Source organism: Orbicella faveolata, unplaced genomic scaffold, assembly GCF_042242905.1.
Source record: "Orbicella faveolata isolate gen_17 unplaced genomic scaffold, um_ofav_v1 contig_12, whole genome shotgun sequence".
Lineage (NCBI taxonomy): Eukaryota > Metazoa > Cnidaria > Anthozoa > Scleractinia > Merulinidae > Orbicella > Orbicella faveolata.
In genome coordinates this window covers 14,623,874-14,637,465 of record NW_028301539.1, presented here as the reverse complement: position 1 = coordinate 14,637,465, position 13,592 = coordinate 14,623,874, and the positions used below count along the sequence as shown (strand labels likewise).

At 38.8% G+C, this 13,592-nt stretch overlaps 1 protein-coding gene and 1 long non-coding RNA gene across 2 annotated transcripts in view; both read left to right on the top strand.

Moving 5' to 3' along the window:
* The window catches only part of LOC110040462 (endothelin-converting enzyme homolog), a 66,108-nt gene that overhangs the window by 30,499 nt on the left and 22,017 nt on the right, over window positions 1–13,592 (top strand). Inside the window, exons 6-12 of the mRNA XM_020745697.2 lie at window positions 83–196; window positions 302–394; window positions 3,140–3,276; window positions 5,663–5,888; window positions 6,276–6,374; window positions 10,101–10,178; window positions 10,755–10,858. Of these exons, the coding sequence (XP_020601356.1) occupies window positions 83–196; window positions 302–394; window positions 3,140–3,276; window positions 5,663–5,888; window positions 6,276–6,374; window positions 10,101–10,178; window positions 10,755–10,858 (851 nt within the window). The remainder of the gene's footprint in view (window positions 1–82; window positions 197–301; window positions 395–3,139; window positions 3,277–5,662; window positions 5,889–6,275; window positions 6,375–10,100; window positions 10,179–10,754; window positions 10,859–13,592) is intronic.
* On the top strand, window positions 6,415–9,081 carry LOC149116804 (uncharacterized). Its single transcript, XR_016205473.1, has 2 exons — window positions 6,415–6,923; window positions 7,347–9,081. It is a non-coding gene; the product is annotated as an uncharacterized LOC149116804 (long non-coding RNA).

The window sequence follows — 13,592 nt, the reverse complement described above, 5'->3', positions numbered from 1 at the left end:
CGAGGTTTTTAAAGATAAGATATCTTTCTCATTTTGAGAACAGTGTAACATGCTGTTAGCTGGTTTCTGTTTTCTTTCCTAGGGACGAGAAGTCTATAAAGACTTTCTTTTTAATCTGACAAGAGCATTAGGAGCAAAAAACGATTCACACAGTGAAATCATGAATATCATCGACTTTGAGATCAAACTCGCTCAGGTTTGTTCCGTTTGTATGTATCATGTTGTTTTTCCATTGGTTCCGTTGTCTTGACACAGAGAATCTCCAGTAATGTATTTCGGCCATATTTTTCACTATGTTCAGGCCATGCCAAGTGGTAGAAAAGCCTATGATGACAAAAATTTGTACAGGAAGTTGACAGTTAAAGAACTAAACGAATATGCAGGAAGTGATCAGGTATGCTCCATCACCTTAAATACTGTAATTGCACCATAAAATTAACGTCTTGTTACATTTTAGCCCATCAGCACCAGTACACGTACACCATGCAAACCCGTGCTTTTCTTACAAAGTCTCGAAATCCGTTTCAAGGTATTTGTTGTAGCACTACTTTCCGAAACAGAATCAGAAAATTTAACTCATCAGACTTTGTTACTAATAACAGTAATTGCTGTAAACTTTCCAGTGAATAGATAACATTGTAAATAATTTAAACACTTTTTTATCATTTTAGCATTATTAGTACTTAAGGCCCTTGTGTAAATAATTTTAATAATTTTTCATTAGTTTAGCATTTACTTTTTAGTACTTAAGGTAATTCCATCGAAATAGAACTGACAATAGATTTTCTTTCAAACTTTACCTGTTGGCTGCTTATTTAAAGAGACCTTAAATTTTGAATAAAAAATGGGGGTCCCGGTATTCGTTTAGGAGCAGGAGGACCTTCAATAAACCCCATAATTCCTTAAATTATCCGCTTTCAGAGTCGTTTATATTTGAACTATTCACTTTACGCTCATATTTAGCCTACAGGAATTCCTTATGTTCCAGGCATGCAGCGTTCTTGGGGGCACATATAATCTTTTCCGAACACTAGGTATGCTCTCATTTTCAGTGATGAAGTTGATCGCTGCATTCGAAATAAAAAAATCGTTGGGTCCCGGTACTCGTTTCCGAGAAAAAACGATGATTTGTCTCTCGCAAGCCAGGCCGTTTAGCAAAAGCCACCATTTTGTATATGTCGTGTATATGCACGCACTCGCGAGCGCGCGCTAATGACGCGAAAATCGTGCGCAGTAGGGATGTGCAATGCAATTCTCAGGAATCACCTTAAGGCTCTTGTTTAGTGTCCGCAATTAGTCCGTTAGGGCTAAATACATTTGATATTTAAATAAAGGCTCTTATCTTATGTTATCTTATCAGGAGCCATAATCGGGGACGGAGACCGTAAGCGTGCGCCATTTCTAGTATTGGGGTTGTCCCCATGATATGGGACAATAATTCTATTTTTAGAACAAATTGCGCCATCCCGTGCGGCACACGCGCGTACATGCTGCCAGGATTTTTGCGGATGTCGCGCGGGGGAAATGGCGTCCGAAATTCCCGAAATTTTTCATGTTTTTGGCCCACAACTCAATGCGTTTACGTCTGTTGGAATTTTGCTTAAGTATTTTCGTCGTAAGCTGCTCCAGTTTGAGTGAAGTAAGACAGTGTCGAATTTAGGTATGTTCCGCTTTAAACTTATACATATCGCTGACCAAGTTGTGTTCCGACGGATGCTTCTTTTACATGAGCTGTACATTACTCCACCTTAAATTTCACATATGTTGAAGATTAACAGCTTTTCCATTACACAGCAAAAAGCTAGCTGGATATATTTGGATAGAGCAGAGCTTCAGGACTTCATAGTTTCCTAGCTCCTCTTGCCACACGCTTGGGAGGAATTTGCCAGTCTATCGCGACCGAAAAGTAAAACAAAATAATTGCTAGTTTGAGTTTCGCCTGAATTGTAATCAACGCTTGATGTTTCATCAAGGCCCAATAACTTTACATTCGTAGATACTGCTCAGTTTTATTCGTATAAAAATCCAGTAAATTCTCTGTTGTCGATGCGTGTCTTGTACACTCAGTAAACATGACAAATTGTACTTCCGCCGCACTTCCATGTGAAAGCGTACATCGAACTCAAACAAGAACTCTATAATTTTTAAATATGTTTAAGATTGATAAATGTTTGAGAACATATTAAAAGCTAAGCTGAAAATATGTGAATAAAGCAGAAATAATCAGCAAAGTTACGATGACGCTTTCTTTAATCAACTTCGAATAACGATTTCGATTTTGTTGATCGAGTTATCAAAACTCCTTGTCTATTTTCAGTTTCTCAGTGTAAAACCTCACTATACTTATGTTAAAGAAACACACATGATGTTAGTAAGCGTTTTTGCGTTCGTGAAATTTGTTGCAGCATCTCAGCACAAAAGATAACGAAAGAAATCTTTGTCAAGATTTGTTGACAATTGAAAACACCGACTCGGACTTGAAAGTGCACCAGCTGCACTTGTACGCGTCAGACTTTCCTTTCAAAAACTTTTGCAAACTAACTAAACAAGCAGAAACAATAAGAAACCATCAAAACAGGTTTCGGTTATGATTAACCATTGTCTGAGAAACTCACAAATTAACTCGATACCAGAGTAGAGAGTTTTCTTGCTATATTCTTAAGTCAGAACAAATGCAAAAACATACGCGTAAGCCTACAACCAGCGCGAGCAGACCTTGTTATTCATTCCCAGCGCGAGATTGAAGTCTTGTTTTCGACCCTGAAAAACCCACCTTCTCCGTTAGCTCAGAGCATAAAACTACATATAAGCGCCCTGGTTCGTATTTCCTGCCTTATTCTCTGCCATCGCTGTGAAAAATACGCCAGATAATCTCGCCAGGTCTCTCAACTCTCACCATTTGATCACGCAACGTGACAACATCCACGCGAGAGCCCCCGACATGTGAGTGGATCCGCGCGGATATATGACGTCAAGATGGCGCAATTTGTTCTAAAAATAGAAAAATTGTCCCATATCATAGGTGCGCGCGAATCCCAAGACTTACGGTCTCCGTCCCCGATTATGGCTCCTGATCTTATCTTATCTAATAACCAGTAAGCCTTAGATTCGATTTTGTACTGACTTAATCCTTAAACAGATGAACTGGAGGCAATTCCTAGAACAGTTGCTGTTTCCTGTGACCGGTGTACATGTCGCAGATGAAGAACAGGTCGTGGTTTATGGAGTGGATTACCTGAAAAACATCACCAGACTTCTCAAAAAAACTCCAAACAAGTAAACCATCATTTTTTCCCGCCTCTTTCAAGAATTACCTCTTACAGGACGTGAATATTCGCGGATATCATTTAAAGTGCCTATGAAGTAAAAAATAATTGCTGCTGATTTGAAAGACTTTTCAAAGTAAAGAAGAATGGCGTTTTACTTTTTGGAATATCTTTTTTCGTTCTAGAGATATTTACGTTTTTGTATTAAAGTGATGACGTCATAGGTAGTTCCACTAAAACAGTTCAACACTCAATCAAGAATATCTCTAGAAATATTAAAGCAGTGTTCTTTAAACTTGGCACCAGAAATGTACATCACAAAAGAAACAAATTGACACCCGTTGCGCCGTCGCCATGACAACAGTTATGCCACTGGTCCTGTTTTAATTAAAACTAACATTACCAGATTTTATCTTAAACAAGATCATCCACTCCCAACAATCTAATGGGGAGAGTTTAGACAATATGGGAATCATGTGTGTTCCGAGCAAGACCCTCTGTCCCTTTTCGAAGGGTTGCAAATTGGCATATTTGGTTTTTCACAGAAAGAGACTGGAGCCAAAAGTGTTGCCATGGCAACAACACAGAAGGTGTCATTCTGTTTGTTTTTTTGTGATGCACATTTGTGGTGCCAAGTTTGAAGAACACTGCTCCAATATTTCTAGAGATATTCTTGATTCAGTGTTTTGCTGTTCAAGTGGAACCACTTATGACGTCATCACTTTCCTCATTTGCATAATCCAAAAACGGAAATATCTCTAGAATGAAAAAAGATATTCCAAAAAGGGAAACGCCATTCTTCTTCACTTTGAAAAATCTTTCAAATAAGCAGCAATTATTTTTTACTTCATAGGCACTTTAACTGTTGTCTCGTTCGAGAACATGATTTAACTCTTGAAATATAAAAGGACTTGCCTGTATTAATGTGATAATGAATAATCGCCCCGTCTCTTCTCGTGCAGCATCTTTTAAAACCCATGTTTCTCCAAATTTCTCAACACCCTAATTAATGGGCAGGGGTATATTGCAGAACACCGAATACCGAATGTCGAATGCAATGTCGAATGCACTGAATGCATTCGGCATTCGACGTTCTGCAAAATACTGCTGCGGGAAGTCCGTGCCCAACTTTTTGCGATAAGTGCGTGGGTTCTTTAACGTCCCTTGTTAACCATGTAACCCTAAAGATGCAGGAGACGGGGTCTACGGTCTCATAGTCCTCATCCGAGAAGACTTGAACGTCTAACCATTTGCAGATGTAATTATACAAAGGCAGCACATTCTCCTCAGGTATTTAAGACCCTGAGTGTTGGTCCGGTCTGGCTGTCGAATCCTCGACCTCCCGTATCGCAGTCTGACGCTCTACCAACTGAGCTAACCGGGCAGCGGTTAGTTATCATGAATAACTAGTACGTGCTAATGAGTAGTTTTACCGGACATAGCAGGGACAACAGTCTCCACAAGAAATTTATTCATGACGCCTGAAGCCCACTTGGGATAGGATCTTTCAAACTTAACAAGGAGCCTGTTTCGAATGAATAGAAGACTAATTTGAAATCTATGTTTTTACAATACCGCCTGATTATACCACCACGTACGCGTTTCTGCGTGACACTGGAAAAACTGCCAATGTAAGGAAGCTTGAAATGAAATGTAGGTATGTTATTGAATTCGTTTGAAAAAACATTCCGACTCCGCATTTTTAGTGAGAATGTCTAAAACACCTCGACCTCATGAGCTCCCAGTTGGCTCCATAGTTCAGTTGGTAGAGCACTGCTCGGTATAGCAGATGTCATGGTTTGGAACTGATTTTTGCTCGGCTTTATCTGCCTAAGTTACGTAACTAACTGCGATCTTTGGTTTGTTTAGATTCCTGAATGCATATACCACGTTGTAGATCATTCAACCTTTTTGTGCGAAAAAGCGGTTAAACGAAATATAATTGACCTAATTGTACCTCTTCCGCCACCAGATTTAAATACCGATTGTTAAATATTCTTTGCTATTGTGAAATGCCAAATAACTTTAGGGCAAAATAAATGTTAAGTTTAGTATCTGCGATTCCGGTGCTTTCTTCTTGATATATAGGTTTATGTGGTTCTGAACTATATCTATGAAGTCACGCTTGTTTGAAAAAAGTGTCTATTTCATGTTTAAACCTGCCTTAGCATGTTTGTAATTGAATGAAATTGGCGTTTTTAAGCCTCATACTAACCACTATTAAGCGGCCACTTCCAGTGGGGGATTTGACTGCATGAAGTTATACCTGAGTCAAACCATACATTTCTAATTGCATTCATCTCGTTTGTATCTTTGTATATATTATTTCATTCAAAAAATAAATATTTAAACTGGAATTTAGCCAGGAGCTTAAGCTTGGACTGCGTTTTATTTAGAACCATTGCCAACTACATAATGTGGAGATTGGTACACTCGACATATCTACGACTGGGAAAAGAATTTGAGGAGATTTTTAAGAACTTTTACATCCAGTTAGATGACTACTGGGTATCAATCCCGCGAGAAGAGCTATGTCTGCAGCTGATGAAAGAAAAATACTTCGACACACCGCTTTCCAGAATATATGTGGATAAACTTTTCAATGGAGACAGTAAGAAAATTGTACGAAGCGCTTTTGTTTCATTGATGTTTGCTATGCTATCCACCGCAGCCCTGACTTACCTTATATGCAGTCGTAAGTCGATTGGCGAGGAAGGGGAACAAATGAAAGACAAAGCAGTATTGTTGATGTATTCAAACGCAAACTCACCTCGCTGCGCAAAATAGAAAAAGGCCTGTGAAGGAGATTATGAACTCTTGCCTGCGAGTAGAACAGTAATCCACTACCTCGTGAAGTAACCTGTTTAGGATGTTTTAATAGTATTTGTTTTGAACTTTATACTGTTTTCTTTGCTATAGAAATATTCTCTCTGTGTCCATTTGCTTCATATTTTCATACTCGCCTTGAGGAAAGAAAATTTGTTTTATCTCAAACTGAAACTATCCTAGGCAAAAGAACTCACAGATGATATCAGGGAGGCGTTTCAACAGAACATACTTGAACTTGACTGGATGGATGACAAGACCAAATCCCACGCCATACGGAAGGTAATTGGAAATGAAAACGCTCTGATTGCCATTAGTTCCGGTTGTGAGCAGGAGGGAGGGGGCGTCTCTAAGCAAAACATTGGTTGAGTCATCACTGCCAGTGTGACGTCACGTTTCGCTTGGATGAAATTCAAAATGGCGCCCAATGGGTAAAGTACAAGAGGTTGATAAAAATGCAGAATTTCGCTCCGATATTCTACCCCATTTGCTTAGGTTCGTTAATATGTGGTTTATATGACATTACGGAATCTTTATTTGGTACTTTTCGTTTGCTAAAATATTCAACAGGTAGATAATTTGATCGAGAACTTTCTGTTTTGAAGCCAATTTGTCGAGCAAAAATGTGAGCTGATTGACCTTTCGAGGACCACTGCATAACGAAGCAGAGCCCTTTTGACACAAGAATAGGAGGTTCGACAGAGGGTATGCTTGGCTTCTTGTATGTGGAATTTCAGTTCTTCAGTGCTCGTGGTTCGTCTCATCAATCCCTTCAAAGTGCAAAGACTGGCTGTGTGGGAAGAACAGCCATGTTTCAGTTAGCCAGATTAGGTAAGTTTTCTGCCTTATTTCACCTTTGTCGTACTACAGTTTACATTTAGGGCAATATCCGTAATTTGGTTAATATTTATGGTTTGATTAGTAATTCGGTTCTATTTTATTTTGTTTTATTTGAGAAAAGAGAAGTTTTGATTTTCTTTTATGCTAGGTCTGCCACAAATATTATACATAGTTGTGTTACATGAAAAACTCAGCCTAGTTCCTGGCCGGCGGCCTAATTGTGACTAGCTTTTCCCAGATTTTAGTTTGGAATTAGATATTTGAAGAATTGGTGAATGCTGTTAATCCAATAGATCCATCAGAATCTATCGATTTGCAAGGTCATGATCAGCCAATAGTCCCCTTTTGTTCATCTAAAAAATTGTGTCCCACTGAAAACAGGTTATTAAAGACACTTCGGTTTTTTTTTTGCAGCGAATGTCACTGGAAGGAACATATCATCATGCACAAATTCCCTTCCAGAATGCCACAGTGGGCAGCACTTAGGGATTCTGATGAACATTTTCCCCTTGATGGCTAATGCCCCACCGCCCCCCCCCCCCTGCCCCTGGATGATCAACTGGCATGGAGTTTATAACTCAGCTTAGTTTAGATTTTTTTAAAATTTCTTTATCACCTGTCAAGACATACATATGAGAGCTACATATTTTTTTCATGTTCAATCATGCTGTCAAATTTACAAGCTCTTTCTTCATTTTTGCACCCCCTTAAGCACTTTTCCACACCTCGTTATTAAACTCCCATTGATTATGACAGCCGAAGACATTTCCTTTAAAGGAACAGAGTCATACAAAGGCTTACCATAGCTTGATTGCCAGTATAAATCAATTGACAAGTTTAATTTGGAATTAATTTGAGATCCCAAATTTACGATAGTTTCACTTAATAAATTGGTGTGAAGTTAAAAAATGTGACTTTTCTGTTACATCAGCAACTAAAATAGATGCCACCAACCTTATTGACTTTAATACCATACTGAAGAAAAAGCTAGGGTGGTGAAATTCAACCATTTTTACACAAGGACAACTAAACATTTAGCTATGAAGACACAAAACAGTGCAAAAGAGGGAAAATTCTCTGGAGCTAACATCAAGGTTTTCAGAGCTGACTGCTATCACACAAACCACAAATAAAACCACTAACAATGGATCAGGCAGGGCATGTATGGCCATATATGGTCAGAATGAGAGCATAGCTACTAAGCACACTGGACGAGAATGAAGCTTATGGACCTCCGGAGTCTGAGGAAGACATGTTGATTCAGTCAATCATTCATTCCTTTATTTGGTAATGCAGGTTTTATGAAAAGTAGCCTTCATTCGGTGTCCGCTCTGTGGATATTATCCATTCCAAGAAGATAGGAACAGATAATGTCCAAGGATAAATATCGAGCATATTTTTAAAGTCAAATGGAAGCTATTGTGTTTATTATACTTCAAATGTTTTTGGCAATGTGCAGAATCTGCTTGAAGATTTGACAATAGGGGACTACCACTCCACTGGAGAATATTTTACAGTTGTAGCTTGAGCATTTAGTGATGCAGTTAGACAAAGACATGCAAGCGACAATATTTGATGGATTAAATGGTACATATAGTCATAATTGAAACTATAGGCTGGTGTGGACCTGTGAAGAGCAGGAGATGATTATAAGAGCAGAATAAATAAAAAAAGCTAATAGGCATAAAACTTTTTTAAGTATAAAAAATTAATAAGAATAGATGTCTGATTGTCTTTACAGCATTTCTGCACTCTAACACTTAGCATTTGCTGTCATTTATTTTGAGTGCTATGCTGCAATATCTATTTAGTGACATTTAGTGGAAGGTTGTTTTTTTTAGTTGGAATATAATGAGAACTTATAGGGATGAAAAGACTACAATGCAGCCTTGAAATTCTTGGAGGCTTAAGAAATAGGAGCCATTACAACATGGCAATTCAAGACAGTTGCAGCATCATTAACCTGTTCCATGCTCTCAGTCTCTTTCTCTACAAAAACCCGCTTGTTGCTCGGCCAATTTTTTCGATTGTGCCCACTGACCAAGAACCTGGAACAGGCTACAGCATCATCCAAGATGTGGCATTGTTCAGGAATAAGCCAAGTTATCAGGTTATGACAAAAGATAAATAAATCATACAGCAAAACTGATTTCACCATAACTGTAATTATTATATTTAAATTCGATATATTTTTACACCAAAATTGTAAGTGGCAAGAAGAAAACCAAAAACAGCTTACTCAGGCTAACTCTAATTTGAACTTTGTTGTAAGTATGAAAAAACACTGAACACCACAACTGCAGTGGACAGCAATAAGTCAACAGTTGCAACGAGACAGGAAAAAAAAGCCAACAAATAAAGCTTCTGTACGATTAAAGCCAACAAATATTACCAAACAGCGGACAAAATTAAAACACAGAAGGCAAACGGAGTTAAAACCCAAAGAATTGAATTCAAAGGCCTGATAACTACCACCAAAAGTTCTCAAAGCATGCAAAAACCGATCACATCGCAGGGAAATTTTGGTGGAAATCAAGAAATAAACAACATCTCAACACTCAAACGGATTGATGAGAGGAACGGCTGATTCAATCGACACAGAGATATACGCAGATTAAACGTATACTATCAACGCATAAAAGCTCCTATTAACAAGACTATTGGTAAGACATTTAAGAGAGAAAACGCGAACGTTTTACGTTGACCTCTCTCATCCCGTTTTCAAGACGGCGGTCCCGCCACTTACCCGTAACAAAATTCAACAAGGATACACGATAACGCGCGTACAAAACTAAAACAAATAATGCACACAGACAAAAAGCAACAATAAACTGTACACACCTATACTTAGCGAACAAAAGCGATATTAGGCCTGTTTTTTGGTCTTTCTTAACCTCTGTTGTCTTTCTTCAATGGCGTAATCTGAACAAGCTACTCGAAGCGCTCACTCGTTGCTATGTGACGTCACACTGGTAGCAATGAGTCGGTCACGAATCAATACCGAAACACAATAGAGTCACCCCCTCCCTCCTGGTTGTGAGTATACATGACCAAAACGCACGTCACGGTGTGCAGTTCATAGTTGCAAGGGTTGAAAAGAAAAATTAAAAAGTTAGTTTCAATAGCTCAAGTGATTTGTTTTTTCTTATGTCTTCCGTGATTTTGCAGGTCGAACTGATGGTTGAGAACATTGGTTTCCCAAATTACATTGTAGATGACAAACTGATAGACGAAGAATACAAGAATGTAAGTTAAAATGCCCTGTTTTCCCAAACCCAAGAAAGAAGTGCAAAAATGTGCTCCAAAGCACCTAAACCGTAAGTGGCAGTTCAGTCTATTCGTCGATTTAGTTTAGGCTTCATGATACCTGGACATGGAAGTCGCCATTGACTGTGGTCTGACACTGACTTATTGATATGGTTATGTGTAATGATTTAGGCTCCTGTTGAAACATCAGGTTTGTTTGTAGGCTTTCTTTGCCACTGCTCTTAAAATTGCGTGCTTGGAGGTCGCATTCTTTCTTTGAAATTGCGTTTTTGTAAAATTTCTATAATAAGACCTTCGGTTTCTATAAGGGCTCATGCAGGGTGGAGTATTTTTTTTCGATAGGTAAACATGACGAATTAACAGTGTTTCTCTGATATAAAATTCAGAAATTGTGTGAAATTGTGACTCATAAGAATATATGTGGCCAAGATAACTGAGGAGACCTTTGAACTTATCAGAATACAGGCAAGTGATTTAGAGGGGCTGATACCGATAAGACGTAACCTAATTATGCCTTCTGAGAAGCTTTCTTCATGTACATATGTCATTACATAGGTTGTTTGCCACCAATCAACGTACTTTGAGAATGAGTTGTCATTGGATGAAGCCATAACTGAAAGAGAGCTTGCAGTCTTAAACAACCTCGTCGATGAAACAAAGTAAGAATGAGGACCTATTTTCAAATGGCTCGTAGCCACCGCGCTTAGATTAAGACAAGAAGATCTGTTAGATCTTATAACCGCGCTTTTAAAATTTAACTGTTTGCTTAGCACTACCGTCGGAACGCAGTGCACATTCCAAAGCAGTTATTGATGATTCTTTTCTTACTGTAGACATCACATCACTTGATCAACACAAACTGTATTATTGCACCATCAGTGGTAGCCATTGACAAATCTCCGATGACCTAATGGTCTTAATCTTTGTAGAACTTTCTTCGGGATATGTATGAGCATGAACGATATAAATGACACGATAATAACACTATTAACAACAGCTTTCTTTCTTAAAAGTCATGATTAAATTTAATTGGTGTTTTCCACGAGTAAAGGGCTAGTAAAGTAGTCACACAAGTCATATAATTTAATAATAAAACTCTATCCCGACCGATGTATCGATTTTGGTCACTCCAGTGACCACAGATTGAAAACGTGACAGAAAATTGGCGTTACTTTCGATTCTCACCAAATTTGGACAGTGGGATGATCTCATCATTAGCCAATTACAGGCCATTTTTCAGCTCTTTTCGTCATATCCCCCCCACGGGAGAATTTTGTCAAGTTAGCTAATTTAGTATGCAAGCCACCGTAATGGCGGTCGCTGTCGACGAAATGTTTATTTGCTCAAAATTGGGGCAAAATCTTTCGGAGATGGAAGTCAGGACATTTGTAAGGATACAGGATGTAATTTGGGACCGGTTTCTGGCTTCTAAGGCTGAATTTATCCAGAAGTAAGCTGTATTTTCGTTTTCGTGCCGAAAGCCATGCGATGAAATATTATCGGCTTGTTCTGCTGTCTTGTTCTGTTTTTCTCTTGGTCTTTTTTGTAGCCCGCCGAGGCCAGTCTTTCGTCTAAATCAGTTGAAAAAAGTTCGAAAAAGATGTTCCCATTCAAGTTTAAGCTCTCAGGCGATAATTCTGGAGTTTTTTGGCCGAAACGTCGGCTTTGTTATGTCGGTGTTTTTCGGTTGCTATGGGCGACCGTGGCTTCCCTTGTTAGGTCAAGTCTGGGGAGTGAGGTCACAAAAAAATTCGAATTAATTCTGGTTTTGTTCGATTTCGCTGAAATTTTAACACGATAAGGCTGGATTGTTAAGGAATAGATTTACCGTCTGCCGATGTGTGGTAGCTATTAACGCTGAAGTGTTATATCGCTTCGAAGTCAGGGTTTTGAAGAGTTTTTTTTTGCAACGTGTGGGTTCGGCGTGATTTTGTAATCGGAGGTTTCGGTTGACCCCGAAGGAAAAATATCCGGAAAAGGTCATTTCATCGACGATTCAAAGGAATATAAATATGTATATGTTCCGAGCTAAATTTCTGGTGAAAAAATATGATTTTTGACGAGCGCTGGGTTTGTAATTTTTTCCCGCGAAAGATGAGATTTATTAATGTTTCAACAGCTTTTGGCGAGTAAACATCACAGGTCGCGTGACTCAAAATTTGGCCGAGTGGAAGCTTGGGTCTGCTCGCACACAAATCGAAAACAAGAAGATCTGTTAGATCTTATAACCGCGCTTTTAAAATTTAACTGTTTGCTTAGCACTACCGTCGGAACGGAGTGCACATTCCAAAGTAGTCATTGATGATTCTTTTCGTACTGTAGACATCACATCACTTGATCAACACAAACTGTATTATTGCACCATCAGTGGTAGCCATCGACAAATCTCCGATGACCTAATGGTCTTAATCTTTGTAGAACTTTCTTCGGGATATGTATGAGCATGAACGATATAAATGACACGATAATAACACTATTAACAACAGCTTTCTTTCTTAAAAGTCATGATTAAATTTAATTGGTGTTTTCCACGAGTAAAGGGCTAGCAAAGTAGTCACACAAGTCATATAATTTAATAATAAAACTCTATCCCGACCGATGTATTGATTTTGGTCACTTCAGTGACCACAGATTGAAAACGTGACAGAAAATTGGCGTTACTTTCGATTCTCACCAAATTTGGACAGTGGGATGATCTCATCATTAGCCAATTATAGGCCATCTTTCAGCTCTTTTCGTCATATCCCCCCCACGGGAGAATTTTGTCAAGTTAGCTAATTTAGTATGCAAGCCACCGTAATGGCGGTCACCGTCGACGAAATGTTTATTTGCTCAAAATTGGGGCAAAATCTTTCAGAGATGGAAATCAAGACATTTGTAAGGATACAGAAAGTAATTTGGGGCCGGTTTCTGGCTTCTAAGGCTGAATTTATCCAGAAGTAAGCTGTATTTTCGTTTTCGTGCCGAAAGCCATGCGATGAAATATTATCGGCTTGTTCTGTTTTTCTCTTGGTCTTTTTTGTAGCCCGCCGAGGCCAGTCTTTCGTCTAAATCAGTTGAAAAAAGTTGGAAAAAGATGTTCCCATTCAAGTTTAAGCTCTCAGGCGATAATTCTGGAGATTTTTGGCCGAAACGTTCGGCTTTGTTATGTTCGTGTTTTTCGGTTGCTATGGGCGACCGTTGCTTCCTTTGTTAGGTCAAGTCTGGGGAGTGAGGTCACAAAAAAATTCGAATTAATTCTGGTTTTGTTCGATTTCGCTGAAACTTTAACACGATAAAGCTGGATTGTTAACGAATAGATTTACCGCCTGCCGATGTGTGGTAGCTATTAACGCTGAAGTGTTATATCGCTTCGAAGTCAGGGTTTTGAAGAGATTTTTTTGCGACGTGTGG